The sequence below is a fragment of the Poecilia mexicana genome, unplaced genomic scaffold (assembly GCF_051168715.1).
Source record: "Poecilia mexicana isolate PSO_F unplaced genomic scaffold, ASM5116871v1 scaffold_3, whole genome shotgun sequence".
NCBI classification, from domain to species: domain Eukaryota; kingdom Metazoa; phylum Chordata; class Actinopteri; order Cyprinodontiformes; family Poeciliidae; genus Poecilia; species Poecilia mexicana.
In genome coordinates, this window is record NW_028263372.1 from 18,080,703 (window position 1) to 18,096,902 (window position 16,200).

Consider the following 16,200-nt stretch of genomic DNA (forward strand, 5'->3'; position numbering starts at 1 on the left):
TTGTGTTATTATATATGATAAAATATCATAAAATACTATAAAGTGGTTGGTTGTAAAATGAAAAAAAAGCCAAAAAATAATAAATGATATTCATTATTTGCAAGTACTCCAGAGTTGTAAATATGAAATTGAGTGTGAATGTATAATAATGTATCTCTCTGCAATTTTGACAGTATATATAAAGATGGAGGGAAATTGAAAAAAATGGACATTGGCATGAAGAACTTTTTGCAGGACTATTTTTTAACGTCATTTACAGAATCTTGAGACAAACTTGTATTTTCAGACTGTCATTTAAATTAGGTTTTACAAGGCTTTTTATTTCTAATTGGCTCAGAAATGTATTTTATCTACAATTGCAAATTGTTGCATTAAGGCAAAAGTCAGATGACGTGGGGTACCCCACGGTTCAATTCTGGGGCTGCTTCTATTTAATGTCAACATGCTCCCACTAAGATTATAAAAATTAGAAAAACTTAATTTATTTGAGAGGTAAATCCAAACAGAGCTGATGAAAAACTGTGTGCTGGAGGAGCAACTTGCCAAGGTTGGACATTTTACCTAAAAAGTATTTTGGGAGAGAATACTCAATACAACGTGTGCACACATTTTACATTTTTAAAATCTATCAAAGTTTTTTATATAATCATTCCACCCTGAAAACAGAAAGCACAAACTTAGAATGAGAAAGTAGCTTCTATGCTTCTGAAAGGCGTTTTAAATCATACAGTTTTTTCTTTGTTTCCGTCATCAAAATGAAAGCGTTTTTTAATACAAAAACGGTGTAAAATAATCACAGATGATTTGAAGGAAATAAATTACATTTGTTTTTCTGCTATTTACTGCGTTACCATTCATTTCCAAAATAGGTTTAAACGCAAAACCACACTTACACATCGGTTTTATACATTTACAAAAGTGAAAAAGACGCTCATCGACGCATAACTAATAGTTACCACTCCACCCCCTCAAAAGGAGAACATATTTCTGTCTGCTCCCCATCCCTCAGCAACCTGGAGGAGAGACAGCGCAACTACATCACCTCCCCTGCCTCCTCCTCACAGCGTTGGTCGCCATCCATCCCCTCTCCTCCTCCTGTACCATAACAGATGGTGGGAACAACGTTTCATGCACCGGGCACCACAACAATAGACCGCAGCATCCCGTCCACCCCGTTACGGCCTTGCAGCATCATGCTCCCGGCGAAGGACTGCAGGAAGCTCTGAGTGCCGTCGTGAATTGCTTCACGCCGGTACCAGCCAAAACCATCACCACCACGGCCACGGAGGAACCTTCTTGCCACTGTTTGGGCTCTCCACCGAGCAAAGGAAGATGGCCGCTATGAAAATATTAACCAGCGCTGGGCTTTTCTTGGCTTTTTGCGCGCTGGGTCTCCTCGCCATGGCGATCTGCACCGACTACTGGTACGAGACCGACGCCAGGAGACACCGAGAGAGGTGCAAAAACTATGCCAACAAGCGGAACGACCCCGGTTACATCTACATTTCAAACCACAACCTCCCCCTCCAGATGCCTCCAAAAACCGGCCCAGATGCTGCTCCTCTCGTTAGGGGGAAGCGGCACTTTCTGCCCGCGTCGTCTTCAATGGAGTCCCACTGCAGCCGACAGTTCAACTCTACCGTCTCCGGGCTTTGGAGGAAGTGTCACCGGGAAGGATTCGACCTGGAGACCGAGGACCTTATTTACAAAGGTAAACAGAGGGGGGATGGAGACCTGGCTGCTGATGTGCAGCAGGCCGTGATTCTCGGCGATGAGCTCACACCTAAGCTGACATGAAGCAGAACAATCCAGACGCATCATACAGTAATGGGTTTCCGCGTTAAAATGTTATATACTTGGCAATTTTCCGTGTTGTGATCGTCCTCTGTCCGTGGTGCTGAAAGAATCATACTGTTGCAGAATCAGAACCTTTATCACTGTCTAGCATTATATATATATATATATATATATATATATATATATATATATATATATACACACACATTCATACATAGTAGATGCCCCCCCCCATCCATTTATTAACTCAGGTTTCTTTGTTATTGATCTTTAGTCTGTTAATGATTATGATTATGCTCCTGTAGCTCCTGAGGTTACATGTTACATGTTGTGCAGGAATTTGATTCAGTTTAGATTCTCGAGACATAATTAGATGAAAAATGGCGTTTTATTTAATTGTGCTCCCTGTCCAATTCAGTCAGAGTTACAAAAACTGAGCACTTGCACAACAACATGGAGTTTCCTATCTAGTGAAACAGCTGTCAATGTTATTATCTTGTGAAATGTTTTGAGTGGTGGCAGATGAACCCTTATTGACCAGTTGACCTTAAAACAACCTAAAAGAAACAATAATGAAACTGTCACTTTTAGCAACTCATTTTGTCCAGTATCAATCACTTGTACCTCTTTTTTTCATTGTTCTAAATTCTCTGATTATTACACAATAATAATTACAATGGATTAAGCTTGATTGAAAAGTCTTGCTTTGTTATTTCGGGGGGTTTTTTGCCTCAGTTTTTTTTTTATACTAATCTCTGTGAGTTCATTGGGAAATCCCAGATTACAAAAATGACCCCAGTTTTAAACATAATAAAATATTTATGGTGGTTTTAATGCTCCAGAATATAAATGTTTTATGCAGTCGTCAAATCTAATAGATGTTATTTCCCCGATTTGAAAGCTGTGTCTGATTTGGAAATTCACATTTTGCTCATTTCATGTTTGAGTTGTTGCTAAGTGAAAGTAGCAGCACTGATAACAAAGTAATTTGATTTTGTTCATAGATTATTCACTTAAAACAGTTACCAAAAGAAAGTAAGAGGCTGTTGTTTCCTCTTTCCACTTATTTGATTGTGTGTTTTTGACTCAGATACATAAATATCAAACATTAGTTATCTTGTTTGTGGTTTGAAAACAAGCATGTGTATCTACATGCACACAAACTAACATGGCCAAAAATACCTTAATTGGGATTCTGTGTCAGATCTTTGTTTACAAAGTAGAAAGTTAATTTGAACCTAAAATACACAATAGAAAACATCTCTTATCATAGAGTGGTGTTGAAAAAAGTCAGTTGTTGTAAATAAAGGTGATCTAGTCTCTAAAAGACTTTATATTTGTTTGATCTGTTCTGATTGAAATTGTCGGACTTCACACATTTTTCTTAAATTTTATTAGATCAGAAATTGGTAGAATAAACACAAATGTAGTATAAATATTAAACACTGAGAAAGAAAAATTGAAATACCACAGTAATCATTGATTGCCCAAATGTTCGAAAGTATTAATTTATTTATATTTGTTTGTTGTTTTAAAGGGAGGTGGGTATTAAGATACATAGCTTTTTGAGCTACATATCATGCTATAATGTTATTCCTGTTTGTATAACATATAGCATTGCTTTGATTCTTTAATGCATGTTTGAGAAATTCTTTAATCTCCCATGGCAACCATTTGGAGGTCCATAAACACCTGGTCTCACCAGTGTCGCCTTTTCCACGCAGCTGCAGTCTCTAAGCTGAGCTTCTGCCTCACATAACACCCCTCCCCCACTCAGCTCCTCCAGACTAGTGGTAGCAACAATTAGGAAGCATCTGGTGGACCTGAGAATCTGCTGAGGTCATCATAGGAACTGCTTCTCAGTGCAACGCTCCAAAGAATGTTGTAAACAACTTAAAAGAGAAACGTCGTGATGATGTGATGAAGGCCTTGTGTCAGAAAGAGCAGGGACTTCTTAAAGAGACACAGACCCAATTTCAAGGCGTTAATTTGCGAAGTCACATTTCTTTTAAGTCATGTTTGATATATCAGCATTTTTATAACAGCTGAAGGTGAAATAGTTACTAGATTATGCTATAATCTAGTAGTGCCTGAAAAAATTTTAATACTGCCCCTTTAAACTGAGATCTGGCGGACAACTTAAAAATCGGGTTTTACCCATTCAGAATAAACATCTTTTTATGTTCTTGTCAGTAGGGGTGTAACAATACATGTATTTGTAATATTGGTATAACTCTGTCAGTATTCATGTGCACAGATTGAATACAGCACTGTTTTGTACTTGAACATACAGAATGTTTATTTGCAGAGCTAAGCGCACGATGCAGTTTTATAACTTCAGACAGCAACGCCAAAAGAAAGCAAAGATGATTCCCAGCTGTCACTAATCCGTGGCCTTTGGGAACATCAAGGTTTTCCTGCAGCTACAACAGAGAAAGTAAGGTTTACTGAACCAAAACTTTATCTCAGCGTATGCATCTGTGAAGGAATGCTGCTCACTCTGGACTTAGCTGAATTTCACACCTGAAACGATGTAAACACAACTGATGGTAAAGAAAAATCGGCTCCAAATGGCTACTCGTAGCATCCAATCATCCCAAACTCCATACATCTAAATTGCATTGGAGTAATCTTTGTTGATGAGAGGGGATTGTCCCAACACTCGGACATACTGCATTCAGCAATGGCCGGGTTGCTAGATTACTGAAATATTTTAAAGCAACAAAAGATGTTTTATTCTCAAATATGTGCAAACTCTTATTTAAATCAACAATTAATGTTTTCAAGTGGTTACTTTGTAGGTATTGGCTATGCCTCCATATACTACTTTATTTATTAAAATATGCAACAAAATAACTAGTCAATTGTCTTTTCACATTTTTAAGTTTTAGAAAATAATGAAATTAAATAATATCAGAAATTGAAAGTGATTTTTTTATTAGAATTGACAAACGTAGGGGGAAAAAATTCACACATTTATAGTTATTTTCTAATTGAAGCATACTAAAACCCCAAATACATATCAAACCATAATATTTGTAGACATTACACTGTTACCAAATGAATATTGGCATGGATTTTCTTTTAGATTTTCTTAGACTTTTTGAAGTGAGAATCTTAGAGGTTGGTTTCAGCAGTGAACAATCCCCATTTACTAATCACTTAAATCCCAACTTGAGATGCTTTCTTTCTATCCTGGTGTAATTTATATGGATCAACACTGCTAGATTTATATAAATCTGTTTGCTCCTTTTATGCTTTCAATATCACCAATTTATTGTCAGATCTGAGGTTGCTAGAAGATGTGAAATCTACTAACAACACAGCATATTTTCATCACCAACAATTTTCTTGTCATATTCTAGTTTTTTTTTTCTTTATTTACATAAGTACACATCATGACAGATTATAGCCTGGTATGCCATTATCAAAAACTATCATCTAAAACCTTAAAGATCCCATACAGTAAACAAAAGAGTTGTACCTCTTGTTGTGTTTTGATTGAAAGATTGTCTGAATTCTTCAAGAAATGTAATAAAAAATGTTTATGTCGCCATTGACCTATGAAAGAAACTCCAGTTTATTTTAATAAATCAGTCTTTATTTCAATATATAAAGTGTTGATTTGCTCAGAAACTGCTAGAAATGAGCCAGAGCAAGAACACAGAGATGGAGTCTGAAAAACAGAATTCATGCACAAATATGATGAGATTTGCTTTAAATCACAACATTTACATATGAAACCTTTGGGAGTATAATCCATGTACCACATTGTTTCCTAATCCCTCTTTAATTACTGTGCTAGAGTGGGGGAACAACAAGGCTAAAAGGCCCAGCTCGGAAAATTAAAACTCAGACAGGGTGAAAAATAAATGCTATGTCTGTGCACACATCGTCGCATCATCCCAGAGAAAAAGAGCAAAGGTTTAAAATGCAATTCTAACTTCATTCTCTCCTTCAGTAAATCTTGCTGCCCTGATTATAACTGTCTTTTCCATTTTGTCTTTTTACCAGGAATAATTCAAAGGTGTACCCCAGTCAAGTATCACTACTCCTCGTCCATCCTTCCACGGAATTTACCCATCAACATCACAAAGACCATACGCCAGGATGAGTGGCATGCTCTCCGTAAGTCTCATAGACCTTCTCTGTCTGTTTTGCCATTTTTAGTCACCTAAAAATGACTACAAATGTCATATATCTTTCTCATTTATCTCTTGAGCTTGAGAATGGTCTGGGACCAGTGTTGTTGGTTTTGCTTTGCACATATTAATTACATATGGCTTTCTTTCCAAGTTGTTGTCAAACAAATCAAACTTTCAGTAACATTTAATTTGTTGTCCTTAAGTATTTTAAAGCCTATCTCCTCCCTCTTGTTACACAGCAGAAATGGCGGCTGTAATAATTAGTGGTGTGCCATTGCTCAGGGAATAAATCAGCCGTCCTCCAATCAGAAGGTCAATTATTCATTCACTGATTATCTCACTCTATTTGTCAGGGAACATGTATAGCGGCAATTTGCTCACTGATGTATTCAGCATCTGTAGCTTGTGTGATTGGCAGCAATATGCACTTTACATATAGAAAAAGAAATCTGGTTGAATCACCACATGTGGTTTATTTTAGTTAAAACGTTTGAACAAAAAAAAAACTTACTTCACAAAGGAGAACTATTATCGTCACTGTAACAATAAAAAAGTAGGACAGAATGCTTTATTACGTATAATACATTTACGTTAAACCTACATCAGCCCTTTCATGCATGAATTGTGCTCCTTTGTGTCAGGATTTTTTTCCAATTTTTTTTTATTTTCTTAAGGCATAAAAAAGGTAGGAAAAAAACATTTGTAAAAAAAAAAAAAAAAGTTTTTATTTTATTTTATTTTTTTAGGCGATCAATTGTAATTTTCTCCAAATACAAAGTTGTTATTTGAAAAATCATCAGTAGTATTGTTCTTTAGGGGTTATCTGATGTCACAATATATATTTTTTTTTACCTGGAAGAGTCGTCTACAGTAGAAGGAGGGACCGGGTTGGTCGGCATGCTTTTTTGTCTGTCGGCCATATTGGATTTAACAAAAATAATTTCTTGCATTTGCAGCTGATGGCCTGTAGTTGATGGTGTATTTTATGATGCATTAGTGTCCACTTCAGTGATCTGTGTGCATTTGTAACATAAAAATCCACAAGAAACACAAGAAAATGGCTTTTAGGTAGCTGTCCACTGTAGTGATTGCTATGCATGAATGGGTTAGATACTTCCTCATGAAACTCCTTAGAGACCAACACAGTTTCACAAAACTGTTTAATTTATAGTATTATGCAAAACGTTTGTGAAATACACACGATAAATGTGTTGACCTTCGCTTTCATGTTGGTGAAGCACCTGTCAGAGCAGAGCTCAAAGAGGAGAAAAAAGATTCGGGGTTTGAAATTAAAAGATGTGCCCTAAAGGCTAAAGGTGACCCACCAGTAGCAGAGCTGACTGAAAGCTGTAATTCCTAAAATCACCAGAGATGGAATCCAATTTAGCATGTTGCTATGAGAACGCCGATGTTATGCGATCGAGTCTATTCTGAATTATATGGTGGTGAGCTTGCCCACTTTTACCGAAACAAAGCATCCCCAAGTCATGACACCTGCACCTCCATGCTTCTCAGTTAGTGAAGGTTATTTTCTGGAGTGTTGAATTTGAATTATGCTAAACATGTAATCTGATGTCAAAATCTTTGTGAACTTTCTATCTGACAAGCTTTAGTCTGGCCTTTGTGGTTTCCTTAGAAATCAGAGGCTTTGTTTTTGCAGACCTCCTATGTAGGTCACACTGGTGCAGGACCTTTCTGAGCATAAAGGCATGTACTCCTTCAAAAGATGCAACAATGTTCTGAAGGGGTTCTCTCTGCTTCTCTGAGTTTTAAACATTAAATTTCTTTCAAAAAGTTGGAAGGCTTCTCATCATGTTGACCTGATATGCCTGTTTGTGATTTTAGCCATTTTAAGTGGGAATACATGTGGGGACAACCTATTCTGTTGCTAACTATTAAGTGCATTTTCATTGTTTTTACAGAAAAATGTCTTCAATTTTGGTTGCTCATTTATATTACCTACAGTATAACAATTTTTTGTCACAGGCCAAACTCCACAGATTTTAGTTAGTTTGGTAACAAATCAGTTGAGTCCATCAACTCCCCCGCCCACATCACGTTATCACGGTTCATGCATAATCATGACTGCACACATTTACAAAGCGCGTTGACCACTTCTTTAAAAATTTATATTTATTGCTCTGTTTAGTGACGCCGGTAGTGAAGGCTGATACAGGCAGATTAGGCAATGCATATGATTCTTTAATCAAGCAAAGGAAGAACATACCTACTTGGACAAGCAACAGAATAAGTGACGTAACATTTGGGAGCTCAAACTACTGCAGCAGAGGAGTTGTTAGTGATGGATAGTGAAGGTTCCCCTCCCTTCTATTTTAGAAAGACAGGTGCCACTTTTTTGGGTACACCTTGCAAACACGATGTTGGACTCCCTTTCTTTCAGAGCAAGTCTTAATTTTTATGGGATAAAGATGTCCGAAACATTTTTGGTATATTTTGATCCATGCTGACATGGTAGTGCTAATTTAATTGCTGCACATCCATTATGCAAATCTCTCTGTTCCATTACATCTCAAAGGTGCTCCATTGGATTTAGATACAGTGACCGAGGGATTAAGACTAGGCAACAAATCGATTGTATCTATGAATCCAATTTTCTGTTAATTATTTCACTTTTGGAAAATCTAGATTTTTTTCTAAGTCTGCCCATGACATATCATCTTGTCTTACACCCATATTTTAGAGTTTGGATTTAGCTGGATTGTGAATTCAGGTCAACTCTCAGAAGGGGATGAAGGAAATGCATATTTAAAAATATATATTTTCTGTCATTTGTAATGTGTTTTTAAGAAAAGAAAGACAGGAAAGAAGAAATTAAAGTTGAAAATCGCATTTGCTTAAAAAAAGACAAAAAAGTAAATGCAACCAGTTACTGGTTACATTTACTCAGTTACATTTGCTTGAGTAACTTCTTGGCAAAACAAATACTTTTAAGAGTATTTTAATACACTGTACTTTTAACTTTTATTATGAAGTATCATTTTATTATGAAGTATCATTTTATTATGAAGTATCGGCACTCAGGATGCAGGAAGGATCCATGCTTGCATGTTGTTTATGTATGTTTCACTGGAGCAGATGGCAATTTTCTAGTCTGATTTTATCCAATTTTGGTGACCCTGCATAAAATGTATACAGGTTCTCACTCCTGCTAGGAGTGGCATCCAGTGGCATGTGACGCTGTTGTAGCTCATGCATGTCAAGCTGCAATGTGCAATGCTTTCAGAAATAGTATTCTGAATAACCTGGTTGTAATGCGTGTTTATTGAAGGTACTGCTGCTTGTTTATGATCTTGAACCAGTCCTGCTGTGTCTCCTCTGAAATCACAAAGATATTATCGCTTTCATTGGATATTATTCTCTTTTCAGACTTTTCTCTGTAATCCTGAGAGAAGGTTGTGTGTGAAAATCCCAGCAGTTGAGCAGTTTATTACATATTCAGTAATAAACTGAGAAATCAAAATTTTTCCCATTCAGATTCTCAGTTTTAACATGAGAAATTTTTCTTCAACATATCTAGGTGCCTATAAGCATTGAGTTGCACCCATGGAATTGTCTGATTTTACTTTTTTTTTTTATCAAACAACTACAGAGGTTAACTTAATTAACAATAACTTTTTCAGAGTCAGTGTCAAGATGTTGCATGGACTAAATTTTCTTCCTGTACCTATATTTTATGTCATCCAATCATAATGAGAAAAAGTTGTTTAGCTCCTTTACTGTTTTGGAGGTGTAGCTGAAGAACGACTCAGTTTTGATCAGCTGTTTCCTAATAGAGCCACAAGCATCACTTAAAACATTATTATTTGTGGTATTTATTACCACAACATTGTAATTGACCACACAGAAAGTCCAGTACAATTGCACAAAACAAATAGGAGCATTTTTTCTTTCAAGTTTCATGTATTTGTGGTTTTCATTCATACACCTAGCAAAGATAGCTTTACTTGAACCAAAAAAATAATCATTTCTGATGTGAAAATAAGACTATGCTTTTGGCTTTGAGGCTAGAACGTCTCCTTGCCATCACCCTAATTTTTAGCCTCCTCGACCGATTATCTGTTAGATTCCAGTTCAGACTCTGAATCCACTTCAATAGATTGCTAAGACCAATAAACTGTGGAAACAAGTGATGGTTAACCAACCATTGTGGGACTAGACAAAGAAGAAAAGCACACAGAGATTGCAATCCCAAGCGACCGCAACATCAAGAACAAGTAAGATAAGAAATGTATTTTATTCCAGTCACAAAACTCTTCTGTAGATCTTTAAATAAATCTTCATCAGAATTAGAAGTTTGCATTTGGTATCTAGGCTCCAGTCTCTTCACTCCATGCTGCTCAACATGTCACGGAGTGATGGGCACATCTCTGCTTCCTAAACATGTCTTGCACATGTCAGGAAGTGAGGAGAGGATATCTGACCTCGGAGCTCGGGAGGGGGGATGATGGGGTGGTGGAGGGGCTGAGAGGAAACAAGCAAAAGCTGGCAGCAGCAGCGGCTGGCCGGCCGGCCGGCAGGCAGGCAGGCGGAACATGATGTGCAGAGTGCAGCAGAATGCCTCGCAGCTTAAATAGACCACCGAAAATGTTAGACTATGCTTCATATATTCTGCAAAGTGTGTGAAGGATCACAAATGAAGCAGCAGCACAGCAGAAGTTGACACACCTAAACTAGCTTGTAGGTGTCGCCTACATACATGCACACAACATGAGAAAAACTTGTGTCCCCTTAGATCTTGATAGTAAAACCTCCTGAAAGCTTAAAGACGCATATTTGCAATGAAGCTTGCTACGTTGCAAAAAAAAATGATCGCACCCGTCCTAAAGAAGCATTTGGTTCGTTGTAGAAAATAAATTTATTTTATTCTTCAGATTCTTCCTCTTTGTGTGTGTTGTTTCTTCTTAAAGTGTTTCAGGTTCCTTCAAGTGTCAAACCATTTGTATGTTAGATGAATTGGTGACATTTAATTGACCTAAGATCGAATGCGTCATGGTTTTTGTGTTCAGATTTTTAGCTTTTCTTTTTTTTTTTTTTTTTTTTTTTTTTTGCTCATGAATTTACATAATGTTTGCATATTCAGGTTAACATGGGTTTATTAGATTCTTGGCTTGTCTTTGTTCACCTAGTGTTTTAATTTCTCCCAAAAATACAGGTTCACTTTTTCCTCTTGATCTTTGCACACTAATCTTTAAACATGTAAAGATTAAATGAGTAGTTAAATCCAACTTTTAAAGTTTTAAAATTTGTTATAACACCTCTCTGTCCAAACGCTGACTCTGCAATGTTTATATCCCTCTAGATCTAAGAAGAATGACAGCCGGCTTTGTGGGCATGGCCGTGTCCATCATTCTTTTTGGCTGGATCATCGGAGTGCTGGGATGCTGCCAGCAGCATGACCTCATGCAATATGTAGCCGGCCTACTCTTTCTCATGGGAGGTACTGCGAAAGCACGTACACACACATCCGCACACTTGCATGCAGACAGAATCTGATTTTCATCCAGTTACTGTGTTTATCTGGTGACGGCTGAGAGCACATTCGGGCTAACATGAGACAGCAGATCAATCGCTTGCAGTAACGCGATCTTGCAGCGCATGAAGGAATCTTAGCAATCGATCAGGAGTCCCTTTGAATCACCTTTGGTCTCTTCTGCTCACACAGGAACATGTTGCATCATCTCCTTGTGCACATGCGTGGCAGGAATCAACTTCGAGTTGTCCCGCTACCCGCGCTACATGTACGGCCTCCCTGAAGACATTAGCCACGGCTACGGTTGGTCCATGTTTTGTGCCTGGGGGGGCCTCGGCCTCACATTGCTGGCCGGCTTCCTCTGCACTCTGGCTCCATCCTTGAGCACGCCCGCTCGCACGACGACCCACAAACCGAGGCAGGAGAACGGAACCGTGTGACATGAGGTGTTACACGGAGACTGACCCACCAAACGCACAAAGCACACCTTCCCATGTTTAACTCTGAAACAGTTCTCGTGTAATCACCGTATCACAACACCCTCAACGTGGCCATATCCTTTCAGTGTACAGTGTGCCTGATCTGTGACAAAAACGCAACAAAATAAAAGACAAACTTCACACATCAAAAACCCCCTCGATGGACCTTCAGGAACATGAAGAACAACTTGTACAGCAGCTCATGAGTGGGAAACGGCTTCAAAAAAGCCCTCTTTGTTGTTGTTGTCTGTTTTGATTTCTGAGATGCTGATTTTTCTGGCTCTTTAAAGAGAACAGATATCTCTGAATAGAATTACTCTTAAAATGGTGCTCTTTGAAACAAATAAAGCCACTTACACTCCTACGAAGGAAACACACATGCAAACACATATCTTCTCAGTTCCCCTGGAGAAATCTTGAGAGAAATCCTCAAACAGAAAAAAGTCAACAAAGCAAACATCAGTCCAGAACATCCTGCCAGGACTCTGATCTGTGTCATTGTTTGTAATGAAGAAGAAGAAGAAAAAGAAGAAAAAAAAACAGGCGTTTTGTTGCTTATATCTTAGTGAAAAACACAAACTGGTATGAAAAATTAATCAGCTGTATAAGGTTGCAGCTTGTAAAAATATTACACCAGTGTGATATAACACACTAGAGAGAATTAGCCTCGAACATCGAGGAAAATGCATTTCTATGAAGAGCCAGATGTTTATGTGAAATTAATATTCTTCTTTTTTTTTTTTTTACTTTTCTCTCCTAACAGTAAACGAGGTTAAGAATGATTTGTAAACCCAAAAGCCAAGTAAAAAAAACAAAACAACAAAAACATGAAAAATATGACAACAGAGAAGCTGCTGAGCTCTGACCTGATGTTGACGTTATTGCTCATGCAGCACCGTTGCTTGGTGACAGCTTAATAATAACCTGACAGAAACCAAGAAGCGAAACCAAGCTATTAGCTAAAGAATATGTTTTAGTTTTGTCTAAAACATATTCTTTAGGGTTAGGGTTAGGGTTAGCGTTTCCGAGCCTTTTTAGTCTCGCAAACGCTGAACACAAGCACATTACGCTATTTCGGAGAACAAGAAAAGCAACGGTGGTCATCAGTGCAACACCACACTCATGATTTCCTAACCTAATTATAGAGATGCTGTAAAGTCAAACATTGTGAGAAGGGCAAATATCTCCATATCATTTGCAGCACAGAAAACAAGCAGGAAACAGGCAGCGGTGCTAATCATATGTACTGCTCCCTTTGCAATTAGTGACACTCCTGATAAAGATCTCTAAAACGTCTTAAAATAAATAATTTATTATAGCACCATCAACTGAAAATTTTCAGAAAAAAAAAATCGATCTTTAATCTGTGTACATGTACACAGCCAGGGGGGCAGGGGGAAACTCACGTTGAGAAATAAAGTGCTTTTTTTTGTCTGTTTTGTAGTTATTTGTACCCTTAGCAATTTTTCTGAAACTTAAAATTTTCTTCTTTTATTTTGTATATTAATCGTTTTAATGTTTTTGGACTCAAGCTGCAGGTTGAATCCTAGCGTTTGTCTTTCTGCATAAACTTTTCTCCCTGTGCAAGCGTAGGTTCCCTCCAGCTTCACCCCACACTAAAAACATGCCTGTTGGATTAATTGACTTCTCTAAGAAACCAATTAAAGCCCTGACAAGAAAAGACCGAGTTCAGACAATGGATGGTTTCAGAACTTTTAATTAGTAAACTGTTCCCATTTACCTGGAATATAAATTTAATGTGACACCGACGTACATTTTATTTAGCCACCAGGATGGATAAGCACCCCGGCTTATTTTACCGTTGTGCAAAGTAAGGCGGATGGTAAAAAAAAGAAAATAAAGAAAAAGTCATTACTAGAGCACTGCAGCAAATATTGGCATCTTGGCCTCACTAAATCTGCTTATTTGCACTAAATCTGCTTATTTGGGTGTGATTCTAGAAAAAAAATCTTCCACCATCATAAATGTAGGGATGTGCAGTTTTCCAAAGGCTACCTGGACTTTATCTGAAACTGTTCTTAGATCAAGACTGAACTTTTTAGCTATATTCCAGATGTGTCTGAAAAAAAACAAACATGTTTGGAAAAGCACCTCATATGCTATACATATACGATACTTTCTTTTGCAAAGGCTCTTGAAACCTTCCTAGAGTTACTGGAGTCATGAACTCTTTGAGATGCCAGAAAATTCATCCAGAGTTTCAAATGTTTAATGATTCAAAACATTTGTCTGAATCAGGGCACAAATGATTCCCCCGACACAAAATAGACCTTCTTCGATGGATTAATTGTTATAGAAAATGTCTGATAAGGTGAAGAAGAGGCGGCTTCAAACGAAGTCCAGGACTAAAAACATCCTCTTTCTATAAGGTGCAATATTGTGAAATACAGTAAGAGAGAATTAAGTGCTGATCTATTGGCAAAAAGGGGTTTTGGAGAGTATTAACAGCAGGGGTGCCAATAATTGTACCGCTGATGATTTTGTGAAAAACATTATTTCTCAACATGGGTTTTTTTTTTTCTGCTTGATTATGGCGGGTTTATTTAAAAGCTTATTTAGATTTCTTTTATGCTTCTTTACCAGAGGTGCCAGAAAATGTGAAGAGGGTTATGTATATTATAAATGGAGTTTACTTAAAACTTAACATTTGTGAAGATCCACAAAATCAGAAGTAATGCAGTGTTTATTCCATAAAGCAGGCTTAAGACTGAGGCTAGGGTTACCGATCTGACAGTATCACAGTGTCCCTTCTCAAACTGTAAAATATTTTTTTCTATTAAGCAAAAACAACTTTTATTGTGTACTAACTTTTAAAATGTGAAACTTGCAAAGGCACAGAAAATATCTTATCACCCATGTTTGTTTTAATTTGTCATTCGATTTTCATTTAAAAAAAAAAAAAAAAAAAAACAGTAAGTAACTAGATACATCTTTGTTGGAAAGCACAACATCCAAATACCAAATAGGTTTTGTTATTGGATGCAACACATGGATTATGAAATATCTCTTTTTTTTAATTAGATTTCTGAAGACAACAAGCTGATGGGTACAGGTGGTGTTTCAAACTCTTGGGGTTTTCTTATTTAAATTGGCAATGAGGATAGAGTTTAAATGATTAACACTTCATTTGTTAAAAAAAAAAGAAACAAACATTGTATTTGTGTATTATATGATTAAATATTGTGAATAGCTCTGAAAGTCATGTTGAGCCAAAAGGATTTAATATTCAGCTTAAATGAAAAAGAGACTTATTTTTATTTGTTCCCAGTGGTCATTTCAGGTATTAGGAATTAACAGAGAACATCACCTTCCAGAGATTACAACTGTTTCTCACTGACTAGAACAACTTCATAAAAAAAACAAATACAATAACTTTCATCAGTGGTTCATGATACTAATGTCAGGTGTCGATTACCTGGTACGAGTCTTGATCATCCTTCTGTCAACTATGTCAAATAACTCATATAAAATAAGGTGTCATAGTGTGTTGACAACACTTTACGTGATGTTCAGTCCTTCCAGTATTGCCATTAACGAGAAAATTAGCTAACGCATGACTGAAACTTGTACCGTCAGTGTGTGGTGAGATCTTTGCACTTTGCTGCATCATGTAAAGGTCAGTGAGCCTGGAGTGTGAGATGGATATGCTTTTATAAGGCTACACAAGGTAGCAAACGAAGATCAGGGCATGTGAGGAGCCTCGTTCCACGGCGCGTGTTCAGGGTCCAGGCTCTTGTATATCAGAAGCTCTGAATATGATATATGAAGATTTTTGTGTAAGATTGTGACAAAGAAAATTGACAGAACGCAACGCAACAAGATGATTTGGGTTTCTCAAGTTTTGAGCTCACACCCAAACTCGTGTGTATTGATATAAATATCAATGAAAACAGTTACAGTAACTGTATGTATAGGTCATTTACTACAAGTATTAGGTGTTGTGTCTCAAACACAGTTGCACACCGCCCTCTCAAGACGTTTTGTACGTTGTCGGTGGGGAAATTTGACTTCTCTGGCCTTGATGTGCCATCTAAGTTTTACAAATATCGTGAAGCACAGAATTACACCGCCCCTGACTTGATAAAAAAAAACAAAAAAAAAAAACAAGAACTGCAGCACACCGTAGCAAGACTCTCAAAATATCAAAAAACAAAAAACACTTGAAAACAATTCAACTCAGAAAGGTTGTAAAATCCTTCTCAAGTGGTTCCCTCCTGCGTGTTTCATGAGGAACTTTGTAGTGCGAGAGAAAACGCCGCCCCCTCAG

General features: G+C 37.3%; 1 protein-coding gene across 1 annotated transcript; it reads left to right on the top strand.

Moving 5' to 3' along the window:
* The first annotated feature begins 1,098 nt into the window (after window positions 1-1,098).
* Window positions 1,099-13,252, top strand: tmem276b (transmembrane protein 276b). Its single transcript, XM_015002034.2, has 4 exons — window positions 1,099-1,711; window positions 5,812-5,925; window positions 11,263-11,400; window positions 11,626-13,252. The coding sequence occupies exons 1-4, from the start codon at window positions 1,333-1,335 to the stop codon at window positions 11,871-11,873; spliced, it is 879 nt and encodes a 292-aa protein (XP_014857520.1). The 5' UTR covers window positions 1,099-1,332; the 3' UTR covers window positions 11,874-13,252.
* The last annotated feature ends 2,948 nt before the right edge of the window (window positions 13,253-16,200 follow it).

Coding starts and splice junctions, on each gene's coding strand:
- tmem276b (XM_015002034.2), top strand. CDS start 1,333: ATGGCCGCTATGAAAATATTAACCAGCGCTGGGCTTTTCTTGGCTTTT. Junction 1,712..5,811: donor CGAGGACCTTATTTACAAAG/GTAAACAGAGGG, acceptor TCTTTTTACCAG/GAATAATTCAAAGGTGTACC. Junction 5,926..11,262: donor GGATGAGTGGCATGCTCTCC/GTAAGTCTCATA, acceptor ATATCCCTCTAG/ATCTAAGAAGAATGACAGCC.